Here is a 23,283-nt window from a genome sequence, read left to right as displayed (position 1 = left end):
GTACTGTACTGTGTATAGACTTGATAAATCTGTGATGTGCAGAGGGTTTTTTCAACTCAAGGTCCTGGAATACTGAAACCTCACTAGAAGTGAAGACTTTTGTTTGGATACATGCCCAACTTCAGACCTGTATCACAGTGTCTCACTTTGCTGGCATTGTAAATCACCATTCATCTTTTGTGTACTTTTAGTGTTTAGAGCGTACACACAAGAAACGTAAAACTTTGTACTTGGGTCTCATGAGCCTTAGGATGAGTACAGTCAGGTCAAACTCAAGTCTTTTGCATATGTGATAATCTTCCCCCATCTCCTGTGTATCTCCCAGCCTACACACGCTTATGTAACAGATGAATTCAGGCCAATGCAAACTTATGTAACAGATTGACTTTGAACCTTCAACATTGTAACCCTATAAACATCTATGTTGGCCTGCTTCCCTGAGGTGTAGGGGTGATATTTGGGCTTTTCAAACCACAGGCAGAGATGGATGAGTCTATGTACTCACTCTTCAACTCCATCCCAGAGAAGCTAGCCCTCACACGGTTCATTTGAAATGCCAACCTTCCACTGCCAGCTGACAATAACAGGCGGTGTTTCTGCTTGTGAAATGAGGAGGGTTTGAATTCCACAGGGTTCTAGGAATCCATGTCTTAATGAAACACATCACAACTTATTTTTGTACTTACTCAAGTGGGCTAACTTCAATGATGGAATTCCCAGTGAGTTGTCTACCAATTTGATAGAAAAAAATAAAGAATATTGTTTGCATAACCTTTGTGTCTGCTCTGCTATGTATTATATGGTGCAACGTCATAACTAACTGGGCGGTTTAAAGTGCAATTCTTGTCTACTTGAACATTGGTTCAACTATCTGAAGGAGGTTAGTTTAGTTGAGGTCCTACTCCAAAGTCAAAACACTGCAGGTGCATGTCATGGATAGGCTACTGGTCCCACCTTTGTGCTAAGTTACACCCCAAGATAGGTGTTGGCTATTACTGTAAGTATCTAGTGGTAGGAGGTGCCCGGCTTATCAGTGAGGGCAACTTCGGCCACTGGACGCTTTATCTTCATAGACTCTTGTCTACAACCCTAACGCCGCAGCAGAATCATTGGTGAACTTTCTAACCGTCCAAGGCCAATTGCCTGAGTTTCACTCACTAAACTCGCGATGAAGGTCCCATGGAGAGCAAAAATCCTCATGTTCGTTGTTGGACTTACGGCGATTGCATGGAGGGACACATTTGATGAAGGTGAGTTATTCAAACCGGACAAATTTGAAACAATTCCACTAGCCAGGGACGCAAGGGGGATACCGAAATCTACCACGGTTTAGGCTACTATAGTTTTACCATGATACATTGGGCTACTTCGTGGTAACTAATTACCACGAAATCCACCACGGGTTAGTATGATTTAACTATAGTAAACTAGTTACCACGCTCACAGTAAAAGTTAATTTCCGTAAGGGGACAGAGAGACAGGTGCTCCATTTCAAATAGCCTACATATTTACATTCTCAGCGAATATGGCGCTAAAGGGTCGGGTGCGCTGCCAACTAGCTGGAGCTGCTGCCTCCGCGACCCGACCTCGGATAAGCGGATGAAGATGGATGGATGGAATATGGCGCTAAAACCTTGATTTGGTCTACAGTTTAATGCACTGAAGAAAGATGTGATTATGGCAACATTTATTAATCTTAATTTGTCATCTGATAGCGAACCCATAAACACTTAACAGTGTCTAGTTAACACTGTATAGCTGTATCCCAATCTGAGTGCGCAAACCACCCTTGCGGCCCCTCGCACTTGCGGGCTGAGGCCTGAGCACTTAATTGGGTGCTAAAAGGGCCAGAGGGTGCAGGGCTGTGAATTAAATGGGACAGCACTTCCAGCGGCGTGCCAACGATTCCCAAGCCAGTTTAGCTCAATGCCCCTCCCACTTCGTTTTCATTGGCTGCCGCGTCCCTCACGCAGAGGCTGCTCTGACGCGCTCCTCAGCTCCGCAAATTGACGTCTGTTTTAATTTAATAATATTTAAAATGTATGTTAGGTGGGATATGTTTGCAGCATGTGGATTTCAAGATACATTTTGTGTTATCGGCAAATGTCATAATTTATGTGTGATGCACTCGGATCATGACTCGGATGCATTCAAACCAAGCCCCCAGGATTCGAAATCTAAATTGAAGGCCTATTGAACCGCGCCATCTTGGCTAGATTTGTAGTCATTTTGCTATTTCCGGTGACTTTTGTACTTGCGCAGTTGTGCTTTTCTGTCCGACGTGCGTCCACGCACGTTCCCGGCTCTCCCCGCTTTGATTTAGCAATGAAAACCGGCTTGCATATTAACCTGTTTTTGTAAAATATATCCATTGGAGAAATTATTTTTTCATCCAGGCATCTTAGTTTTAACAGGTTAAATATAACTGAACATGTTTTGTTTGCTAGTAGATGGTATTCAATCCGTTCGCGATAACGTTATTGCAGCCAGGCTAAATTCCTCCAGGGAGCCAGTGACAAGCGAGTTGAAAAGCTTCACTCCCCGCCAGCAGGAGCTTTGGCCGCTGCTACCGCATCTCGGATAACCCGCTGAGTTCGTGGCTGCCATTTCACATTCGCCCTTGATCAATCCCAATACCGATCCATGGTAATAATGAATCAATTGTTCAGATCGGCAGTGCTGCATGCATGTTACAACATCATTGTTAGCTTTATTAACATAACCATAGACTACATTTATCTCTCTAACGTTAGGCTATCCATCTTACACCAGTCGGCCATTCGATAGCTAGAAGCGGTCAACGCCAACGTTGACCGTGGACGTGGGACAGAAAAGCACAACTGCGCAAGTACAAAAGTCACCGGAAGGCCAGAAAAGCACAACTGCGCAAGTACAAAAGTCACCGGAAATGGTCAAATGACTACAAATTTGCCAAGATGGCGCGGTTCAATAGGGCTTCATTGTTGATAGCGGTCAGTGAATGGAGTGGCTGTATCCAGTTCTATTAATAGCCTACATCCATGACTCAAACACTGTGTCACATGAGACGCGGTGGACTGTGGGTATTTTCTGCTCCTAAATTTGCGAAAATCTGCGGACTTTCGGTAAGTGCGGTTAAAGTGCGCAAAATGGCGGCAGTGGCGCACTTGTGGACCTAGTAATTCAATTTTGGGACTACCCTGAGCCCTTGTGGACTTGGCAGGAACGCGCATGTAAGGCCACAAGGCCACGAGTGCTCTGCACTTTCGCCTAAGTGCGATTTGGGATTCAGCTTATGAGCCTAATCAGACCTGCTTCTTGATAGTGGCTCACTATCTGGGTTGTTAACCTTAGATTCGCTTATTCACTTAACGTTATCTTAATTGGATCATAAATTCAAACGGGTATCTGACTGTTTATCTAATTGCGTAAGTGGGACAGTGGGGTCAATGTGTCAAGAGTTGCCTACCTGGCTGCATAAACTGCATAAAGAGGAACCTCCGCTTGACGAGCAGCAGCATGTTGACCATGTTATGTTGTTTGTTGTTGTACATCTCCAGGTTGTTAACCCAGTATGTCAATCCCTTATGAGGGGTGGAAGTAAAAAAAAAAAAGTGGTCGATTAAAATGCAATCGAATTAAATGTGATCGATTAAAATGCAATTGAATTAAATATGTGAATGATTAAAATGCAATCTAATTCAATTATTCATTAAATTAATCATTCAATTATTCATTAAATTAATCTTTAAACTGCACTTTTATCATTTGAGTGCGCTTTTATCATTAAAAGTGTGCTTTCATCATTAGTGTGCTTTTATCATTAAACTGTACTTTTATCATTAGCGTGTGCTTTTATCATTTGATGTACACCTGTGGGTGTGGTCAGTTGATTGACACATACAACACACACCAGTCTAATGATAAAGGCTATATCGTTAGAGTGGTGTGTGTTGGGAAAGTACGGTGGCCCTGAAGTGTCACAACACAACACATAAAAAAAAAAGTGACAACGCATCAAAAAAAAAGGCAACTCATCAAAAAAAGTGACAACACATAAAAAAAAGATGACAACGCAACACAAATCGGCCACAACACAAACCGGCCACAACACAAATCGGCCACAACACAAACCGGCCACAACACAAATCGGCCACAACACAACACAAACCGGCCACAACATGACACAAACCGGCCACAACACAACACAAACCGGCCACAACACAACGGAAGTGAGCCACAACACAACGGAAGTGAGCCACAACAGGGGGGCGGAGTCTCGCCATCACGCCACGAACCCCACAACTCGGCCCCTGAGTGGGCTAGAGACACACGGTCTTCCCTGGTGGGTGCAGGAGTGTGGCCCAGAGAGAGCTACACTGCTCCTGACTGGCTCTGATCTGAGGGGGCGGAGTCTGGCCAGCACGCCACTATCCACGCCACGACCCCACAACTCGGCCCCTGAGTGGGCTAGAGACACACGGTCTTTGCCCGTGGGTGGCCCGGTGAGTGGTACACTGTCCATAAATGGATTTGACCTGAGGGGGCGGAGTCGTGCCACCACACCACTTTCCACGCAACAACCCCACAACTCGGCCTCAGAGTGGATTTTGCAGTCTTCCTGGTCTTGAATGAGTCAGTGTCGTGTTAACTTGTATCAGAGCTCCCTCTAGTGTCCCTCTCGCACTTTTATCTTGCACTCGGCCTATTGCCACTCAGTAGCTTGTCGACAAGCTTACAATCCAACGGTGAATTTTGTACTATTCCATCGTTTGACACACACTGACCATATTTTTCTGAACACTGAATGTGTTAGCTATTCTACATGTGGCTACCTAGCTAAGTGAATATGGTCATCTTCTTGTTCACACACAATAAACCATAAAGTATTTGCTCTCCCGTTGACACACACACACCGCGACCAAATTATGCTGAACACTGAATTTGCCATTATACAGATGGCTACCTGCTCTCACGATAACGTTTTTCAACTGGTAGAATTCTGTAAGCACACGCATTTGCATTACCGAGTTGTGGGGTTCGTGGCGTGGTTATGAAATTCCGCCCCCTCAGTTCAAAACCATTCAGGGACAGTGTACCACTCACCGGGCCACCCACTGGCAAAGACCGTGTGTCTCTAGCCCACTCTGAGGCCGAGTTGTGAGGTTGTGGCGTGGATAGTGGCATGATGGCGAGACTAAGCCCCCTCAGGTTAGAGTCAGTCGCGGACAGTGTAGCCCTCTCTGGGCCACCCTCCGCACCCACTAGTGAAGGTCGTGTGTCTCTAGCCCACTCGGGCCGAGTTGTGGGGTTTGTGGCGTGGTGGGCGAGACTCCACACCCTCAGGTCAAAACCATTCAGGGACAGTGTACCACTCACCGGGCCACCCACTAGTGAAGACCGTGTGTCTCTAGCCCACTCTGAGGCCGAGTTGTGGGGTTGTGGTGTGGATAGCGGCGTGCTGGCCAGACTCTGCCCCCTCTGGTCAGAGCCAGTCAGGAACAGTGTAGCTCTCTCTGGGCCACCCTTCTGCACCTATCGGGGAAGACCGTGTGTCTCTAGCCCACTCTGAGGCTGAGTTGTGGGGTTCGTGGCGTGGATAGTGGCGTGATGGCGAGACTCCGCCCCCCCAGTTGTGGCTCACTTCCGTTGTGTTGTGGCTCACTTCTGCTGTGTTGTGGCCGGTTTGTGTTGTGTTGTGGCCAGTTTGTGTTGTGTTGTGACCTTTTTGATGCATTGTCACTTTTTTTTGATGCATTGTCACTTTTTTTGATGTGTTGTGTTGTGACACTTCAGGGCCACCGTAGGAAAGGGCAAAAGCGCAGTCTAATGACAAAAGTGCAAGCACTCTGTAATGATAAATGCGCACTCTAATGATAAAAGCACACTCTAATGATAAAAGCACACGCTAATGATAAAAGCACACGCTAACGATAAAAGTGCAGTTTAATGATAAAAGCACACTCTAATGATAAAAGCAGACTCTTAATGATAAAAACGCACTATAATGATAAAAGTGCAGTTTAATGATTAATTCAATGATTAATTTAATGAATAATTGAATTTGATTGCATTTTTATCATTCACACATTTAATTCGATTGCATTTTAATCGACATCACATTTAATTCGATTGAATTTTAATCGACCACATATTTATTAATTAATTTTTGTTACTTCCACCCATCACAATCCCTATCCTACTCGCTCTAACGCTTGGCTTGTTCTTGAGGTTCCTTGTAATAGGACAGAGCTTGGCAAAACTGCCTTTTCATTTGCTGCTCCGCATGCCTGGAACCTACTACAGAACACTTTTAAGTTAGACTCTCTCCCATCCTATCAACTTTTTAAGGACATGGCTGAAGACCATTTTGTTTCTTTGTGTAATTGTTTTACTTGATGTTATGTAATGTGTATATTGTTTTATCCTATTTATTTGGTATAATGAACTGTATATGTTTATTCTTGTGAACTCGGCTCCACCGAAAATGAGGGTCTCCCTCAGTGGATCCCCGAGGTGAAATAAAGGCTTGAAATGAAAAGACATGAAATGTATGCTTCCACAGGATGTAGTGTAGGCCTACAGGTAAGCAAACCAGTCATCAGTCTTAACCAGTGTCAGACTCGTTACTCAAAAATGTAGGCTAATATATTACTTATTGCTCGTTATTCTTTTGAAAAGCAATATACGTATTACTTGCAGCCAAAAGTAACTAGTTACAAAAGTAAAGTTAATTAGCTTTTAAATTAGTTACTTTTGTAATGTATTACTTTTCCGTTACACCACTGTGTGAATGTCAGGGTAAATGCAGCTAATGGCTTCAAACCAGCAGTTTTTTCTGCAGCCTATGACTCCCTAAAAGTGACATACATGAAAAGCACACCCGGCTCAAACTGCTGACCAGATATCTTTGAACAACTACTGTTGCTCATGTAAAGCTGAAAGTGAAAACAAGACAACAAGCAAATCAAAAGGTGTAATTCTGCCGTGGAACGGAACCTGCTCGCATCCCCAGGAGAAATGGCCCTCCTGAGTCCCGGCCACGTTTTAAGCACTGCGGACAGTTTTCCCCTTTCTGTTCTTCTTGACACTCGTCAGACATGATGTCTGGTTAACACTGGCTTCCATTGCTGAGAGAAATGTTTCATCTCAGTTCTGAGCTCTTCAATTATTTGCTGTGTATTGGGATTCTCCATTTTGGCCTCTTGCTGCTACAGCAGTGCTGGGCTCTTTGGGTGACTGGGAAGCCTGAGCAGATGAGTGGTCAGACTGCATTTCCGCGTGGAGCTCCTGCGCCGGTGGGCTTTTGCCTCCAGCTTCGCTGCCTCATTCACCAATCAGTTCCTCCTCCGACGTCCTGACATCACTGAGATAGGGCAAGATCTAAAACTCCAGTCATTCAGCAATCCGGTTTCAATTGAGTGGAGGAATTTGCAATGAATGGTGTCCTTGCTATACTGCTCATCATTGTCTTCATTCGTGTCCTTCCATAACATCTTATCCTTCAGCTCAAATGGCTCGGAAGACAAAATTCAGGGCAGACAAATTCAGCTGACTCGCTAGGCTCTTGTCTTGTGATACAGTATGTTGATCAGTTGTTGATAGAGGTCAGTGGCTGTCTACTTTGTAATGGTTGAGTATGAGCCTGCGCTTCAAAGAAAGCCTGGAGTGATGGCTCTCATCACAACCCAGTGGTTTGATTGATTTGATTTTATACACCCCTGTAATCATTAACGGGACCCCTGTAGAGAGAGTGGACAGTTTCAAGTAACTTGGCATCCAGATCACCAAGGACCTGACATGGTCAACACACATATACACTGTGGTGAGGAAAGCACGTCAGAGACTGAACCACCTCAGACAACTGAGGAAATTCAGAGCGTCCCACCAGATCTGACTGAGCTTCTACTCATCCATGATCGAGAGCATCCTGACTGGGAATATCACCACCTGGTACGGGAACTCCCAGGATCGCAAGGCCCTACAGAGAGTGGTACGGTCAACTGCTCCCATCACAACCTCAATCATCTGTTTCTGAATGGCCTTTCTCCAGCCTCTCTTAAATTTGTCAGATCAGACTAAGGTAAGATAATTTGTTCTCCTGACCTCTCTCTAATTTGCCCAAAGATCTTAAATTCTGTTCTCAGCGGGACTTTAGTGAACACCAGGAAGGCTGCGGGACCAGACAGTATCGCAGGGCGGGTCCTCAAGGCGGCGCCGACCAACTGGCTCAGGTGTTCACAGTGATATTCAACCTGTCCCTGGCCCCTGTCCATTGTCCCCACATGCTTCAAGAAGTCCTCCATCATCCCTGTACCCAAGAAGCCAAGACCAGCCTGCCTCAATGACTACCGCCCGGTAGCTCTCACCTCTGTGGTGATGAAATCAAAGTCAACTTTATTTATATAACACTTCATACAAACAAATGTAGCACACAGTGCTTTACAGAAAAATTAAAAACAGTTAAAATAGTAGCTAAAAATAAGAGAATAAAACACAACAAATTATATATGGCAAAAGAGAATAGAAAGTAAGGAAACATTTAAATTGAGTATGTAAAAAAATTAAATTACTATAGGTAAAACTACATGATGAAAGCAAGATTAAGATCGCGCTTAAGGTCTTTCTTGAAAGTATGCACAGACTGAGGTTCCCTGAGGTGGTCATGGAGGGCGTTCCACAGCCTGGGAGCAGCAGTGCCGAAGGCTCGCATCCCCATGGTGTTTAGCTTGAACACAGGGGGGTTGAGGAGGTTGGTAGTGGAGGAGCGGAGGGTGCGTGAGGGATCCCGATGAGTAGTGCATTGCAATAGTCCAGCCTGGAGGAGACAATGGCGTGGACGAGCTTCTCTGCATCTGCCAGGGTGAGTGTGGGACGGAGTTTGGCAATGTTCCTGAGATGGTAGAAGGACGTCTTGTACAGCTGTTTGATGTGGGTCTCGAAGGTGATGTGACACCTTCACACCCAGGTTGGTGACTGATGTGGGGAGGGGAATGTTCTGGCTGACCGTACCACTCTCTGTAGGGCCTTGCGATCCTGAGAGCTGCCGTTCCCGTCCCAGCTGGTGATATTCCCAGTCAGTATGCTCTCGATCATGGATGAGTAGAAGCTCCGTCGAATCTGGTGGGACGCTCTGAATTTCCTCAGTTGTCTGAGGTGGTTCAGTCTCTGACGTGCTTTCCTCACCACAGTGTCTATATGTGTTGACTAGGTGTGTAACGATACACTAATCTCACAAAACGACATGATACACGATATTGGGTTGACGATAACAATATGATACGATACACTAAGGGCAGATGTGAAGCGTTGCAGTAGCGCTGCTGTTCACACCAATAGTGCATTTCTCCACATCTCTACTCCACTACACTTTGTGAATTTAGAGCTTAACTGTTGTAATATCATGGATAGGCCTAGAGACAAAAGATGTGTTTGTTACCAGCGTTGTGTAGCCAGCGTTCACTGATATACAATAAACATATCACAATATTGTTTTCACCTTGCGATACGTATTGTGATGTTTCTGTATCGCGATATATTGTGGCACGATATATTGTTACACCCCTAGTGTTGACCATGTCAGGTCCTTGGTGATCTGGACACCAAGGTATTTGAAACTGTCCACTCTCTCTACAGGGGTCCTGTTAATGATTAGAGGGGTGTATCAAATCAAGTCAATCAAACCACTGGGTGTCAGGAGCCCCATCTCCTCCAGGTAGGCCCTCTCATCATTGTTGGTGATCAGGCCTATCACTGCTGTGTCATTGGCAAACTTGACGACACCACTGAAGTCAAAGGTGGCTGTACAGTCGTGTGTGTTCAGGGAGTACAGTAGTGGGGACAGAACACAGCCCTGGGGTGCTCCTGTGTTGAGTGTGAGGGGGGGATGAGGTGTGGTTGCCCACCTTCACCACCTGGGGTCTGTCTGACAGGAAGCCCAGGATCCACTTGCAGAGGGCGTCACTTTGCTCCAGGACCCTTAGCTTGGTGTTGAGTCTGGGTGGGGTTATAGTGTTGAAAGCTGAACTGTAGTCAATGAACAGCTGTCTCACATAACCCAACATGTTCCCCTTGCTCTTCTCTAGGTGGGACAGGGTGGTGTTGGAGGATGTTGGCTATTGCATCCTCTGTGGATCTGTTGGGTTTGCATGTGAACTGTAGGGGTCTAGTTTTCTGGGCAGTGAGGAGCAGATGTGTTCCTTGACCAGCTTCTCAAAGCACTTCCTTCAAACTGTGGGAACTTTTAAAACCCACCTCTTCACAAAAGCTTTCTGTTGACCGTTCTCCCATGTCATCTTCATCTTTTATGTGCCATGTAATGCTTGCTTCATGTTTTTTATTTATTTTTAATTATTATTGTATTATTATTATTGTATATTTTAATATGCACTTTGAGATTTCTCTAAAAGTAAAGCGCACTACAAATAAAATGTATTATTATTTTATAATTATTTCAGTGTCGTGACTTCATTTTTTAAACTGGCTTCAAGCCAGGAATCACATGACAAACAAATTTGCATACAAGGGATGTTCGTTTAACACATATATGGTCACAAACAGTTAAACTAGTATTCTAAATGGTCAATGGTTCAGCTGAGCTCTGACCCCCCTTCGGACACTGGGGCTAATTGGGTCCTTCCTGGGATCATGTAACGTTTTGATGTATCATAACCACATTAGGCACACTTGGACAAAGGCCAATTGAGCCTTGCAATAACACAGTTCAAACTAAAGTTTTAGTTTTTATTCATTATTCTAATAAAATGATTACTACATGAGAGTAATACAGCTGTGATTGATGTAATACAGTATCAAAATATACTACATTTATCATCCAACCACAAACCAAGGTATTTGTACTCAGTGATTCTCAATATGCAGACAGACCATATCATTAATGGTGAAAAGGACAGGACACTGAGCCTTGGGGCACACCTTTAACTAGAGACAGGAAATCAGGTTGGATGCGTCAACATTGATGGATGCCATTCACTTTCAATGGCTGCAGCCGAATGGCATTCTGGTTCCGTTGTTGTTCCGGTGCGTTGCGCTGCCTGCGTTGCTAGCGTCGAAACTTGAGCAATGTTCAACTGTCAGATGTGTTGCTGGAGCTGCCGACCAATCAGATGTCTTGACGGAGAAGGACGTCATCGCAAGGCGGGATTTGGTTGTTGTTGCATGCAGCAGACACGCCTTCCACCATACGTTGACGGAATGGAAGTGTGTGAGCAGCCCGATAGTACTGAAACCAGTCACAAGCACCTCTATCCAAACCTAGATAGTCTATTTAAAAGCAGCTGGTGATTGACAGTATCAAATGCTTTTGAGAGATCTACAAAGAGGGCAGCACAATGTTTCCTGTTGTCTAATGCCAAGATGATGTCACTAGTAACAAGAGTAACATCTGAAATGGTAATATGATTAGCTCTGAATCCAGATTGGTGAGGATTTAAAACTGAATGACTTAAAAGAAAATATTTTAACTGGTTATTTACCAAGGTCTCCAGGACTTTGGCTGGCATGTTAACCTAGAGATAGGACGATAGTTATCCAGCTTATTCTACCCCCTTTGTGCAGTGGGACCACTCAGGCAGATTTCCAGACCTGAGGAACTATACTCGATGCAATGGAGAGATTAAAAATGTATGACAACAGCTCACTAATGACTGGAGCTGCAAGTTTTCTAAAAACAAATCTAGATTGTCCTCACCAGTAGAACACTTGGGCCCAAATTGAAGCAAAAAATTGATTGCTCCTGCTAATAGCTTAATATTTTGCACAGCAATTGCAACGGCAATCTGCTCCAGTTTAGCACAATATCTACAAAAGATTTTGCTCTAATGATATGCCCGGGAAAACACGCCCACAAATTTGTCAACTGTGTTCAATTTGCTCCCATGATTGCAATTAGCCATGTGGTAAATATTGGCTTTGTGCCAAGAACACAATATCCACGACTATGACAGAGAGAAAGCGCAAATATAAATGTTCAGACCAAGAGCTGAATGTCCTCACCTACGAGGTGCATAGACATGCAGCCAAACTGCAATCAAGAAATCTGGACCCAACTGAGAGAAATCACATTTGTGAATCCATATCAGAGAGTGTTAGTGCAGTGAGAGAGAGGAGAGGGAAAAGTGAAAGAGATTTACACTTTCAGTGTCTGTAAGCCAATAGTTAATAATGACCTTACATGTCATTCTCTTTTTATTTCTCATTTAAGCCTATTGTCCAATAATGATGTGATAATGAAGATAATGACTATTATTTATGAGCAATTGTCATTCACTTTTTCTCATTTTTGTCATTCACTGTATTCTCGTTTGTATTCGCATGTAGGCTATTTCCTAAAATGCTTTGAATGTATTGATTTGTGTGTGAATGATTAGTTCCCTCTAACACAGCAGTGAACGTATCCTACAAAATAAGAGTCATGTTTTGCCTTTTGTGCCAAGCTATCGATGTTGCACCAACATAAGCCCACTATGACCCACTGTGACCTAAGTAATGAGGCTAGTGAATTGGTATTTTCAGGGTGAGAAGTTGAGTTGTATTGTTTGGGTTTGATTGACGCGTTCGCCTTTGTTTGTGAAGCATTCGGCAGGTAGTGCACGACCCGCTTGAAGGCCTAGCCTCCTGAACCACAGCCGCCCTGAGTGTAGGCTAGAGATGTAAAACTTAACAGTGTAGGCTATTTAAAAAACAAAACGGAATTGTTGCAGAAACATTACTGAATATAGCTGCAAGCAGCAATGTGGGGGCCAAGCAGGACGCGCGACCATCAAAGCATCAAAGATAACAAGTGAAATACGCCATAGCCGCATTCGAATCCCTACTGCAGTTTTGAAAATAGGGCATACGGTACAGAATAAACGCACTTAAAACTTTGACAGGTTGGTGGCGCTAGAGAGTTTGAGGTGTCGACATAGACTTGGTGACAGAGGTCACGGCACTGTCCCCGATAAGTGTGCCTAATGTGGTTATGATACATCAAAACTTTACTGAGGTATGACCACACTTCCTGTTTGGCGGCTTGGACACCAAATTCGATTGGCTGTAGCGAGCGAACACCTTCAACAATCGAAAATCCTTGTAATACTTTTGTGGACATTGGTCTAGGGAATGTGTACATCCAGTGTCATGTAGATTGGTGAAAATCCCTAGGAGAAGATACATTTTAAGTGTTTTACACAAAATACAAAATGGCGGGAAATCCAATTAGTGGAAAATGACATTATAGTGATGAACTCGGCATGAGCCAGGGATTCCAACGGTACCTCATTTTTGAAAATCGGTCACACAGGTCAAAAGTTGTGTGCCTAAACGCACTTCCAACTTTGACATGGTAGTGGCGCTAGAGGGTTCAAGCTGTCACGATGACACTTACTGACAGGGGTCACGGGACTGTCCCCGATGAGTGTGCCAAATGTGGCTTTGATACATTAACAATTTGCTAAGATATGACCCCATATCCTGTGTGGCAGCTTGGACGCCAAATTTGATTGGCTGTAGCAGGAGAATGCTTTTGAGAATCGAAAATCCCTGGATAATTTTTGTGGACATTGGTCTAGAGAATGTGTATACCGAGTTTCGTGCAGATTGGTGGAAATTCCTAGGAGATACATTTAAGTGTTTTTCACAAAATCCAAAATGGCGGGAAATCCAATATGGCGGAAAATGATGTCATAGGGTGCGTTGAACTCGGATTGAGCCAAGGAATCCAATGGTCCCTCGTTTTTGAAAATCGGGCTTACAGGTCAAAAGTTGCGTTGACTCAAGGAACTGTCATAAATGAGTGTGCCAATTTTCACAACTTTTTACCATACGGTTCTATGGGCTGCCATAGACTCCCATGGCAGAAGAATAAGGAAAGAAAAAAATTAAGAAAAGGTACAAGAACAATGGAGGCCATCCGCAGTGAGTTTTCTTTAGCACCAAAACAAAAGTCATCAAGGCACTTCAAATATAAAGCAGGTTTAAACCATATTATTTACACAGAGCCAACATTTCCCATACAAATAACATTAAAAAACTGAAAGATTACGATAAAAAAGAAGAGTAGCATAGGAATGATGTTCACAGAAAACTCAAAATAATTCCTGATAATGTTCTGTCTGGCATGCCTGCCCTGCTCAGCTTGCACATCAGCCTGGGGGACGGTGCCTTTGTCTAGCTGCATGATCCCTGGAGAGCCCGGGCTGTCAGCCCCTTATATGTGCTCCCCTTCTTAAATTGAATGCGCGTTCTCGTACATCTGGATTTGCATACATAAATGCCCCGCCAGCTCCTTACTACAGGGTCGTGTGCACACAAAATCCCCAGACAGCACGGAAAAAGTTGAGATGTTCCCAATTGACATGCTTGATGTTCAAGGTCACGTGCAAATTTGACGTTTTATTCGTCACATGCAACATAGCCTACCAGTAAAATGAGCAGTGAGATGTTTCTCCGCTAGCTCTGTGCACACTAAGCTTAGGTGAAACAAACCAATACAAAATAACAAAAGAAAACAAGAAGGTATATATGGGCTTTTAATACAATATGCAAAATATATAACCTACATGAAAGGGATGGGATGTGCTGAGAGCAGATTGAATTGTAGCCTACAGTTTAGTTAAATGCATGAGTAGGCTACTTATGGATATTGATAGGCCCTATATCTATATTATGTAGGACCATGTGATATATTTTAGTTATGGATATTCACATGTTTACAGTATTTACAGAATGTAGATGTGTCCATTCTGACTATGGAATATAAGGTGCTGTTGTGCTGAGTCTGAGTATAGCGACTGTGTTTAGTGCTTATTTATTAATTCACTGCCATTTGCAGAGTTTGTGTAGTGCTTTTATTTATTTTAGGACACCGCAATGCCTTCATGAATGTGAAACGTAATTGGAAATGATACAAATATCCTCGTATTTATGATTATTATTCAAGCCTAGGATGTCTGTAGACTTGATGTGAACGCAATCACCTCGGATTTCTCATAAATTCAGCCCTTGCGAACGGGCGCACTCCAATCTGGCCTACCTACAACTGCATTTTCGCGTTCTTAAATCCTGTTCTTAGATAAGAACATCCGAGATAAGAAACCATTCAGGAATGCCAGAATTGTCCCGGGAACTTCGTAAGTGGAGTTAAGAAGAAATTTCTTCTTAACTTCTTCTTAACTGTGTTCAGGAATGAGGTCCAATGTGTGGCCTTGTTTTCACCAGCTTTAGGTGGTAGTAGGACAGCAGCCACTCATACCCAGATCAGAAACACCCCAAGCAGAGATCCAGTCACATCTGTTAGAAAAGAGTCAACCAATAACGGTAGATTTAACATAATTTTTTGGGATTCGGCCTAGTGGACTCATTAACCATCTGAAAAAAACCCAGATTATCACTCACTTCCTTAAGGTAACCAGAAGCAACACTCCACCAGTCCAGATTAAATCACACATCTACCACACATGTAAATCACACATCTACCCAACATGTAAATCACACATCTACCCAACATGTAAACACAGACGACCACATACTGTGTCTCACCCCCGGATGTTCACATATCCATCTCGGCATGCACCCCCTCCCTATATATGTCTTTATATCAATATCTATAGCATGTACATAATCCTCCCACACCGGCACCTTATCTTTATCTTAAGTAAGTAAGGAAATAACCTTTTATTGTCCCGAAGGAGATTTGTCTGGGGCTATTGCCCACACGGCAAGCTGACACATATACAGAAACATATAATACATAAGAAAGGACAGCGTGAATGACATCATCATCATCAAGTGCATCCATCAACCCAGTGAACCCAGCCTCACAGTGAACCCAGCCTCACAGTGAACCCAGCCTCCCAGTGAACCCAGCCTCACAGTGAACCCAGCCTCCCAGTGAACCCAGCCTCACAGTGAACCCAGCCTCCCAGTGAACCAGAACACATCCACACCGGCACCTTATCCATCTTCTTCTTTATCTTATTTTGTACAGATTGTATTTTTGCGGAGTTGGTAACTTTTTTATTGTAATTACCAGTAACCTTTGAGCACATCACAGAGCCGGCAGTAACATTTCAGTATGATTGTACACTGTACATTAGCATGTGACAAAGATCTGAATCTGAATCTGACTTCCTACCGTCTTGAAGAGTCTGAGTCTACAGGACTTTGAAACAGAGTACAGTACAGTACTTTAGCTTTTTTGGGATGTGTGCCTTGTGTGCCTTGACTCTGGTGTGCAGAGACTGGACATATTTTTCCTCAAATCCTTTTCTGTGGGTGGGCTCTTCTGTCTGTATCTTCAGTAGCAGCACTTTTCCTCAACTCACTCATGAATGACAATAGGTCCGTTAAGTATTGTCCTCATCCTGAGTTTCCTCCATTTCGTCCAGCACTCCATCAGCCATTTTAATGAGCGCCCTCCTGAGTCTGCCGTGGGGTCCAGCCCATTACACTTAAGGGACATACTGATTTCTAAGAGGTCATTCTCCCCCAACTGCCATAGGGATGCACTCGAATGTGCTGGGTGTCTTCCATCATTAGCTCCATGCTGGGGCCGGTCGTCACTACTCTCTACTGCCCCCTCCTGGCTGGCTTGCCAAAATTATGTTTAACAGGCAGAAACGCATTCATTTTCAGGTTTCTGTGGGGAATGTGCAATTGGTGTCAGAAGTGGGATTGGAGCCCAGGTCTCCCCCAGGATAAACACAGCTACACCAATGAAGAGCTACTGAGCTCTTATGAAGTATCTAGCCCATGTTTACTGCTCTGTAAATGTTCTTAGCCACTAGACAAACATTTTCCAGGAGCTTGCTCGATCGTCTTGTTGAGAGAGGTCAGGGAAGAATTTTTACTGCTCACTTTTCTGGCCCCCGGGTGAAACAGTTTTTTTGCTGCCCTCTGGAATATGTAGGGGTGGGACCTATGCCCCCCCCCCCCCCCCATTGCTCTTTGTAAAGCGCATTGTGTAGCCTCTGTGTATGAAATGCACTATATAAATAAAGTTTTGATTTGATCATGAAGAAGGACATTCATCCAGGTCAAGGCTCGGCCATTACACTTCAGCTGTTGGTCAGTGTCTGGTCAGTGTCCAGTAGAACTATGTGTTTCCTTAGTTTCACCTGCTCACAGCACTCTCTCCCCTCCCCCCCCCCCAGAGTCGGTGCGGGGTGCCAGGGTGCTGGTGACCGGGGCCAGCGCTGGCATCGGGGAGCAGATGGCATACCACTATGCCAGGATGGGCGCCCAGATAGTCCTCACTGCCAGGAGAGAATTTTCCCTGCAGAAGGTCTGTGATTGGGGACTAACTGTTATAATACTACTAATACTATATAGTAAATTATCAATTACTGTTATGTAAAAAAAATCTATTCTGTATTATTGAATTGCATCAGTTTTATATATTATAACAATAATAATAATAATAATAATAATAATAATTATTATTATTATTAGCCTACTATAACTACTGCTGTAGCTATTATTATATACATAAAGGCTATACTTCGATTGACCGATGCGGTCTTCGATCGATCGACGCGGTCACAGCTCTTCTCTGTCCTGGCCCCGCAGTGGTGGAATGAACTGTCCACTGATGTCAGGACAGCTGAGTCGCTCATCTCTTCAAGAAGTACTACAACAATCCTCCCTCCTAAGCACTTATTGTATTTTATTGTATTGTATTGTATTGTATTGCACTGTACTGTAGATTGCTATTCTTGCACTTTGCCTTCAGCACTAGATTATACTCTTAGTCACTCATTTTAGAAGGAAGATGCACTTGTGAGTTCTGGCAAGTAGTAGTACATTGACCTATGTTAAATGCAATTATTGTTAGTCGCTTTGGATAAAAGCGTCTGCTAAATGACTGTAATGTAATGTACATTACATATCGTTTTAAAAGTTAAAGGGATAGACAGCTGTCTAAACTGTAGAGAAGGTGGTGTAGTTGTAGCCCACCCTGGCTCCCAGTGGTGTAATTTCCTCTCTGTCCTGTAGGTGTCAGACAAGTGCATGCAGCTGGGTGCCCAGAAGGCCCTGATTGTGACAGGGGACATGTCACTGCCCAACGACCCTGAGAGGGTTCTGAGCCTGGCCGTCAATCAACTGGGTACGCGCACACACACACACACACACACACACACACACACACACACACACACACACACACACACACACACACACACAAATGCTCTCTCTGTCACGCACTGACACACACCAGAATTCAGTAATACATTTTCAGTTTGACTACTGCTAAATAGAGACTAATGCCCTCGAGTTCTGTCTAGAGACTCACCTGGTTTCCCACTTGTGTATCATAAAAAAACAATGTTTATTAATTTCTGTTGATAATTAGAGAATTATGTCATTAGAGTGTGGTCAATGTTTAGTGAATCATTAGTGAGACTGTGTGTGTGTGCGCGCGCACGTGCGTGTGTGTGTGTGGTTTTGCAGGAGGACTAGACTTCCTGGTTCTGAACCATATCGGACATACTCCATTTGCATTGTGGGACGGAGACGCTGACCACGTCCACTGGCTCATGCAGGTATGCGTAGACCAATCAGTCCAAATCACAACGAGAGACAGTGTTGTCTCTCAAATGCCTTCCTGGCCTTTATTGGAACCGTGTTTAATATTTGTCTTCCACTGGAATAGGATCTGAGAGACACATTTACAGTAGACGGTTGGACAATGGTACAAAGAACCCAAACCTTCTACAGTTTATCTAGAAAAGTGAATGAGGAATAGTACTTACATTCTAGTGAATGAGGAATAGTACTTACATTCTAGTGAATGAGGAATAGTACTTACATTCTAGGCAGTTGGACTGACAGGGGGTAAACCTTTCTATATATAAATTAATGACTATGACTCAAATAGTGATTCTCCCGAAGTAGTTTCCTGGACATTGCTCTGACCCCTGACCCGGCTGTGGCCATCAGGTGAACTTCCTGAGCTACGTGCGTCTGTCCTGGGCCGCCCTCCCCGTGCTGGAGCAGAGCTCTGGAGCCATCATCGCCGTGTCCTCTCTGCTGGGTGGGTCCAGTTCTAGTAGAAAGCTTTATCATCCCTCATGGGGGAATGGGAATCTTTGCCTCAGTCCAAGGCCTTTCATGAAGTCTTGATAACGGGGTCTGTCCGAAATGTTGAAGAAAAGTGAATAGAAGAGAGATCATATGCTCGGGAATGTATTTGATCTCACCATTGCTCTCTCTCTTTCTTTCTTCATTTCTCTATCTATCTATCTATCTATCTATCTATCTATCTATCTATCTATCTATCTATCTATCTATCTATCTATCTATCTATCTATCTATCTCTCTCTCTCTCTCTCTCTCTCTCTATCTCTCTCTCTCTCTCTCTCCCACTCCCTCTCTCCCTCCCTCCCTCCCTCCCTCCCTCTGGCAGGTAAGATGACCACTCCGTTCGTGGCTCCTTACACGGCCACCAAGTTTGCGGTGAACGGTTTCTTTGGGACCCTGCAGCATGAGCTGGCCATGCAGGGCAGCAACGTGAGCATCACCATCAGCATCCTGGGGCTCATCGACACAGACTCTGCCATGGAGAAGATCAGGTCAGTCCTCCCCCATGGAGAAGATCAGGTCAGTCCTCCCCCATGGAGAAGATCAGGTCAGTCCTCCTCCATGGAGAAGATCAGGTCAGTCCTCCCCCATGGAGAAGATCAGGTCAGTCCTCCCCCATGGAGAAGATCAGGTCAGTCCTCCTCCATGGAGAAGATCAGGTCAGTCCTCCTCCATGGAGAAGATCAGGTCAGTCATGGAGAAGATCAGGTCAGTCCTCCTCCATGGAGAAGATCAGGTCAGTCCTCCTCCATGGAGAAGATCAGGTCAGTCATGGAGAAGATCAGGTCAGTCCTCCTCCATGGAGAAGATCAGGTCAGTCATGGAGAAGATCAGGTCAGTCCTCCTCCATGGAGAAGATCAGGTCAGTCATGGAGAAGATCAGGTCAGTCCTCCTCCATGGAGAAGATCAGGTCAGTCCTCCACCATGGAGAAGATCAGGTCAGTCATGGAGAAGATCAGGTCAGTCCGCCATGGAGAAGATCAGGTCAGTCCTCCTCCATGGAGAAGATCAGGTCAGTCCTCCATGGAGAAGATCAGGTCAGTCCTCCATGGAGAAGATCAGGTCAGTCCTCCATGGAGAAGATCAGGTCAGTCCTCCTCCATGGAGAAGATCAGGTCAGTCATGGAGAAGATCAGGTCAGTCCTCCTCCATGGAGAAGATCAGGTCAGTCATGGAGAAGATCAGGTCAGTCCTCCGCCTCGGAGTCAGAACTCAGCTGGACATCTCTGGGGGTCTTATTGATGCTTAGAGGTAAACATGAACGTGATGTAACTCTCGGAATGAGGAGATGACGAAAGACGAGTTACTCAGCCTACAGTGCTACGGGTGCCTATAGAGGACACCTCGCTGGGTCTGCCTTGAACCCACTGTCACGTATTCCACTGTACATGGGTTCAATCAATCTTTAGATTAGGTTAACCTTTCTGCTAAAAAAAAAACAGTATATATATTTATTTTTTTTTACATAATTTTTATTTTGCTTTAAGCAATAGTACAGTATATTCTCAGACACAGACACACTTCTATTTCTGTATCTGTTCATTCTTCACATTGGATTTCAAATAATTAATACAAACAACCAAGGAGAACCACTCCAAAGTCAGATAAAAGCCACATTCAGTAGCAGGGTATTATGGTACAGTGGCAAGTGAGAGAAGGGATTAATTAATAATAATCGTAATATATATATATATATATATATATATATATATATATATATATATATATATAAATAAATGAGATGCAAAATAGTCCCTCACTATATTAGTAGATCCATAACAGGATCCCATCGCTTAATAAATCTACATTTTTGGAGCCATAATAAATATGTTATTAGCTCCATATGGTACATCCCATATCTTTTGGATCCGTAAATTACATGTGTGAGAGTCTGGCTTCATCCATGATATGATTGAACAATGGTCATCGACCAATATGTCCAAATAAATACACCTTCACTGTCCATTCAAGATCCATTATCAACAATGCATTGTACTGTGTTTCTACAGTGCTATTCCTCACACTTTCCATCAAGACAGTACATTGTAAACAGTACTGTTACAGTACACTGTAAACAGGTGGTGTGGTTGGTGGTGGAGTCCCTGTTCATCCTTGTCTGTCCTCCACCTCCAGAGGTCACACCTCGATGACGGCGTACCCAGCCAGCGATGCCGCCCTGCACCTGGTCAAAGCCGGGGCCACCCGCCAGAAAGAGTCCTTCTACCCCTCCTACACCTACCTGTTCTGCCTGTTCCGGGACTGGGTACCCTTCTTCAGGGACCTGGTCATCCGGAACTCCTACACATACTGATGCAGAAGTGGGAGGAGCAGCCGCAGGCTGACTGGTTGGCTGGTTGGTTGGTTGGTTGGTTGGCACTGCACAGGAAACTCCGATCTTAAGTGTTGTCGTGTGGATAGCGGAGGAGGTTTTGGCTGCTTTTGCCAAAATGCTGTTACTCTTGTGTGTCAGCCATTTTGGTTCTGTGTTGCGTGTATTGCTGCATTCCATTTGTATTGGGATTTGGTGCCCGGGATGACATCACATCCCAGTTGAATGCGTTTGAGAAACAAAATGTGAAAACCCCACTTTCTAGTTCTGGCCAAGTTAGCTATTGCTAGCGAGTTGAACTGTGCTATTTTGCACATACGACATTCTAGCAACATTGTTCACTGATAGACGTTGGACAGTACTGTGTGTATGACTGATTTAATGAGACACAAATACAGAAGACAGAAGCGCTAATAAACAGTCTCATTACAGCTTTCACTTATTGTTGATGCGTGGAGCGGCCATCTTGATTGACGTCAGCAACTAACATTCATGAAGTCGGAGTAGATTTTTTATCCCGAGTAAAATGGCGGAAATCCCGAGTTCAGGTGGCGTATTTGATGACGACTTTGACGTCTAACCCGGGAATCTGATGTTTCTGATACAAATGGAACATAGCATAATGTTATAGATTGAGTTGCCATGGTGTCCTTAGGTGACTTGTTGGGTAAAGAGAATATGGTTTGACTATTAGACTTGACCATGTTATTTGTTTTTAATAAATGTCCCAGTATTAAAGAAACAAAACAATTCTGTAATTTCAGTATTTTATTCATGTTTTTACAGAAACACAGAACATGTAGGCTACACATACACACGTCTAGTGAAAGGGAGAGGGAGTGAGAGGGTTAGAAGCAGGGAAACACACACACACACACACATTCACAAATCCAGCCACATCCAGTATTGGGTTGTAGGCCAGTGCTTGTGCTCAGAGGCAGACTGGGACTTGTTGTTTTTTGATCAGCATCACAACAAAATCACTAGTCTTCCACCAAGCACCCCAGCAGGTCTCTGTCCCCCGCCCGTCCACCAAGCACCCCAGCAGGTCTCTGTCCCCCGCCCGTCCACCAAGCACCCCAGCAGGTCTGTCCCCCACCCGTCCACCACCCGTCCACCCGTGAATCCATGCATCTATTCATCCACTGTTCTGACTTCTGGTTTCTAAAATAAAACTGAGAAGGACAAAGAGATGATACAGTAACACAAAGCGCTGTCATTCCCAGAGATTAATTAGAACTCAACTCATGCTGCTGTATAACTCTACTGTTCCACACACACACACACACACACACACACACACACACACTCTCTCTCTCTCTCTCTCTCTCTCACACACACACACACACACACACACACTCAAAGCACATGCACATTTAATGGACGCCACACATGAGAGAGGGAAAGTGAATAATGAGATAGTTGAGGAAAATGTTTTCTGCCACGCTAGTTCTTTATTTCTCTCTCTCTCTTGCTTTTCTGTCTGTTTCTTTCTCTTTCCTCTGCCTATTTCTCTCTGAAGCCTGTTGACATTCCATCCTCCCTTTGTTGTTTTAATGCCAACCTTTCAGCCCCTCTCAAAAGAGAGAGAGGAGAGTGGAGGAGAGGAGGGAGGGGGGGGGAGTGGAGGAGAGGAGGGAGGGAAGGGGGGAGGAGAGGAGGAAGAAGGGTGGAGAACAGGAGGGAAGGAGATAAGAAGCAGGAGGATGAGTGGAGAGGAAATGGGAGGGAGAGGGGGAGGGGAACACTCAAACTGATGAACCATAATATTAGAGGAGAGCAGCCCAGTCACCGTCTACCTGCACTACTCACAACCTGCTGGATCAACCTATAGACAGAGAGAGAGAGAGAGAGGGAGAGAGAGAGAGAGAGGGAGGGAGGGAGGAAAGAGAAA

The 23,283-nt window shown here is 44.4% G+C and overlaps 1 protein-coding gene across 1 annotated transcript; it reads left to right on the top strand.

The window, feature by feature from the left end:
* The first annotated feature begins 1,133 nt into the window (after positions 1 to 1,133).
* LOC311316481 (hydroxysteroid 11-beta-dehydrogenase 1-like protein) lies at positions 1,134 to 21,978 on the top strand. Its single transcript, XM_084447343.1, has 7 exons — positions 1,134 to 1,250; positions 17,133 to 17,263; positions 17,974 to 18,085; positions 18,430 to 18,521; positions 18,919 to 19,012; positions 19,385 to 19,550; positions 21,194 to 21,978. Exons 1-7 carry the CDS (start codon positions 1,169 to 1,171, stop codon positions 21,369 to 21,371), a joined length of 855 nt encoding a protein of 284 aa, XP_084303469.1. The 5' UTR covers positions 1,134 to 1,168; the 3' UTR covers positions 21,372 to 21,978.
* The last annotated feature ends 1,305 nt before the right edge of the window (positions 21,979 to 23,283 follow it).

Source organism: Borostomias antarcticus, assembly GCF_949987555.1.
Source record: "Borostomias antarcticus genome assembly, chromosome: 12".
NCBI lineage: Eukaryota > Metazoa > Chordata > Actinopteri > Stomiiformes > Stomiidae > Borostomias > Borostomias antarcticus.
Note: the sequence above shows the minus strand (reverse complement) of the source record. Positions and strands in the feature narration are given on the sequence as shown.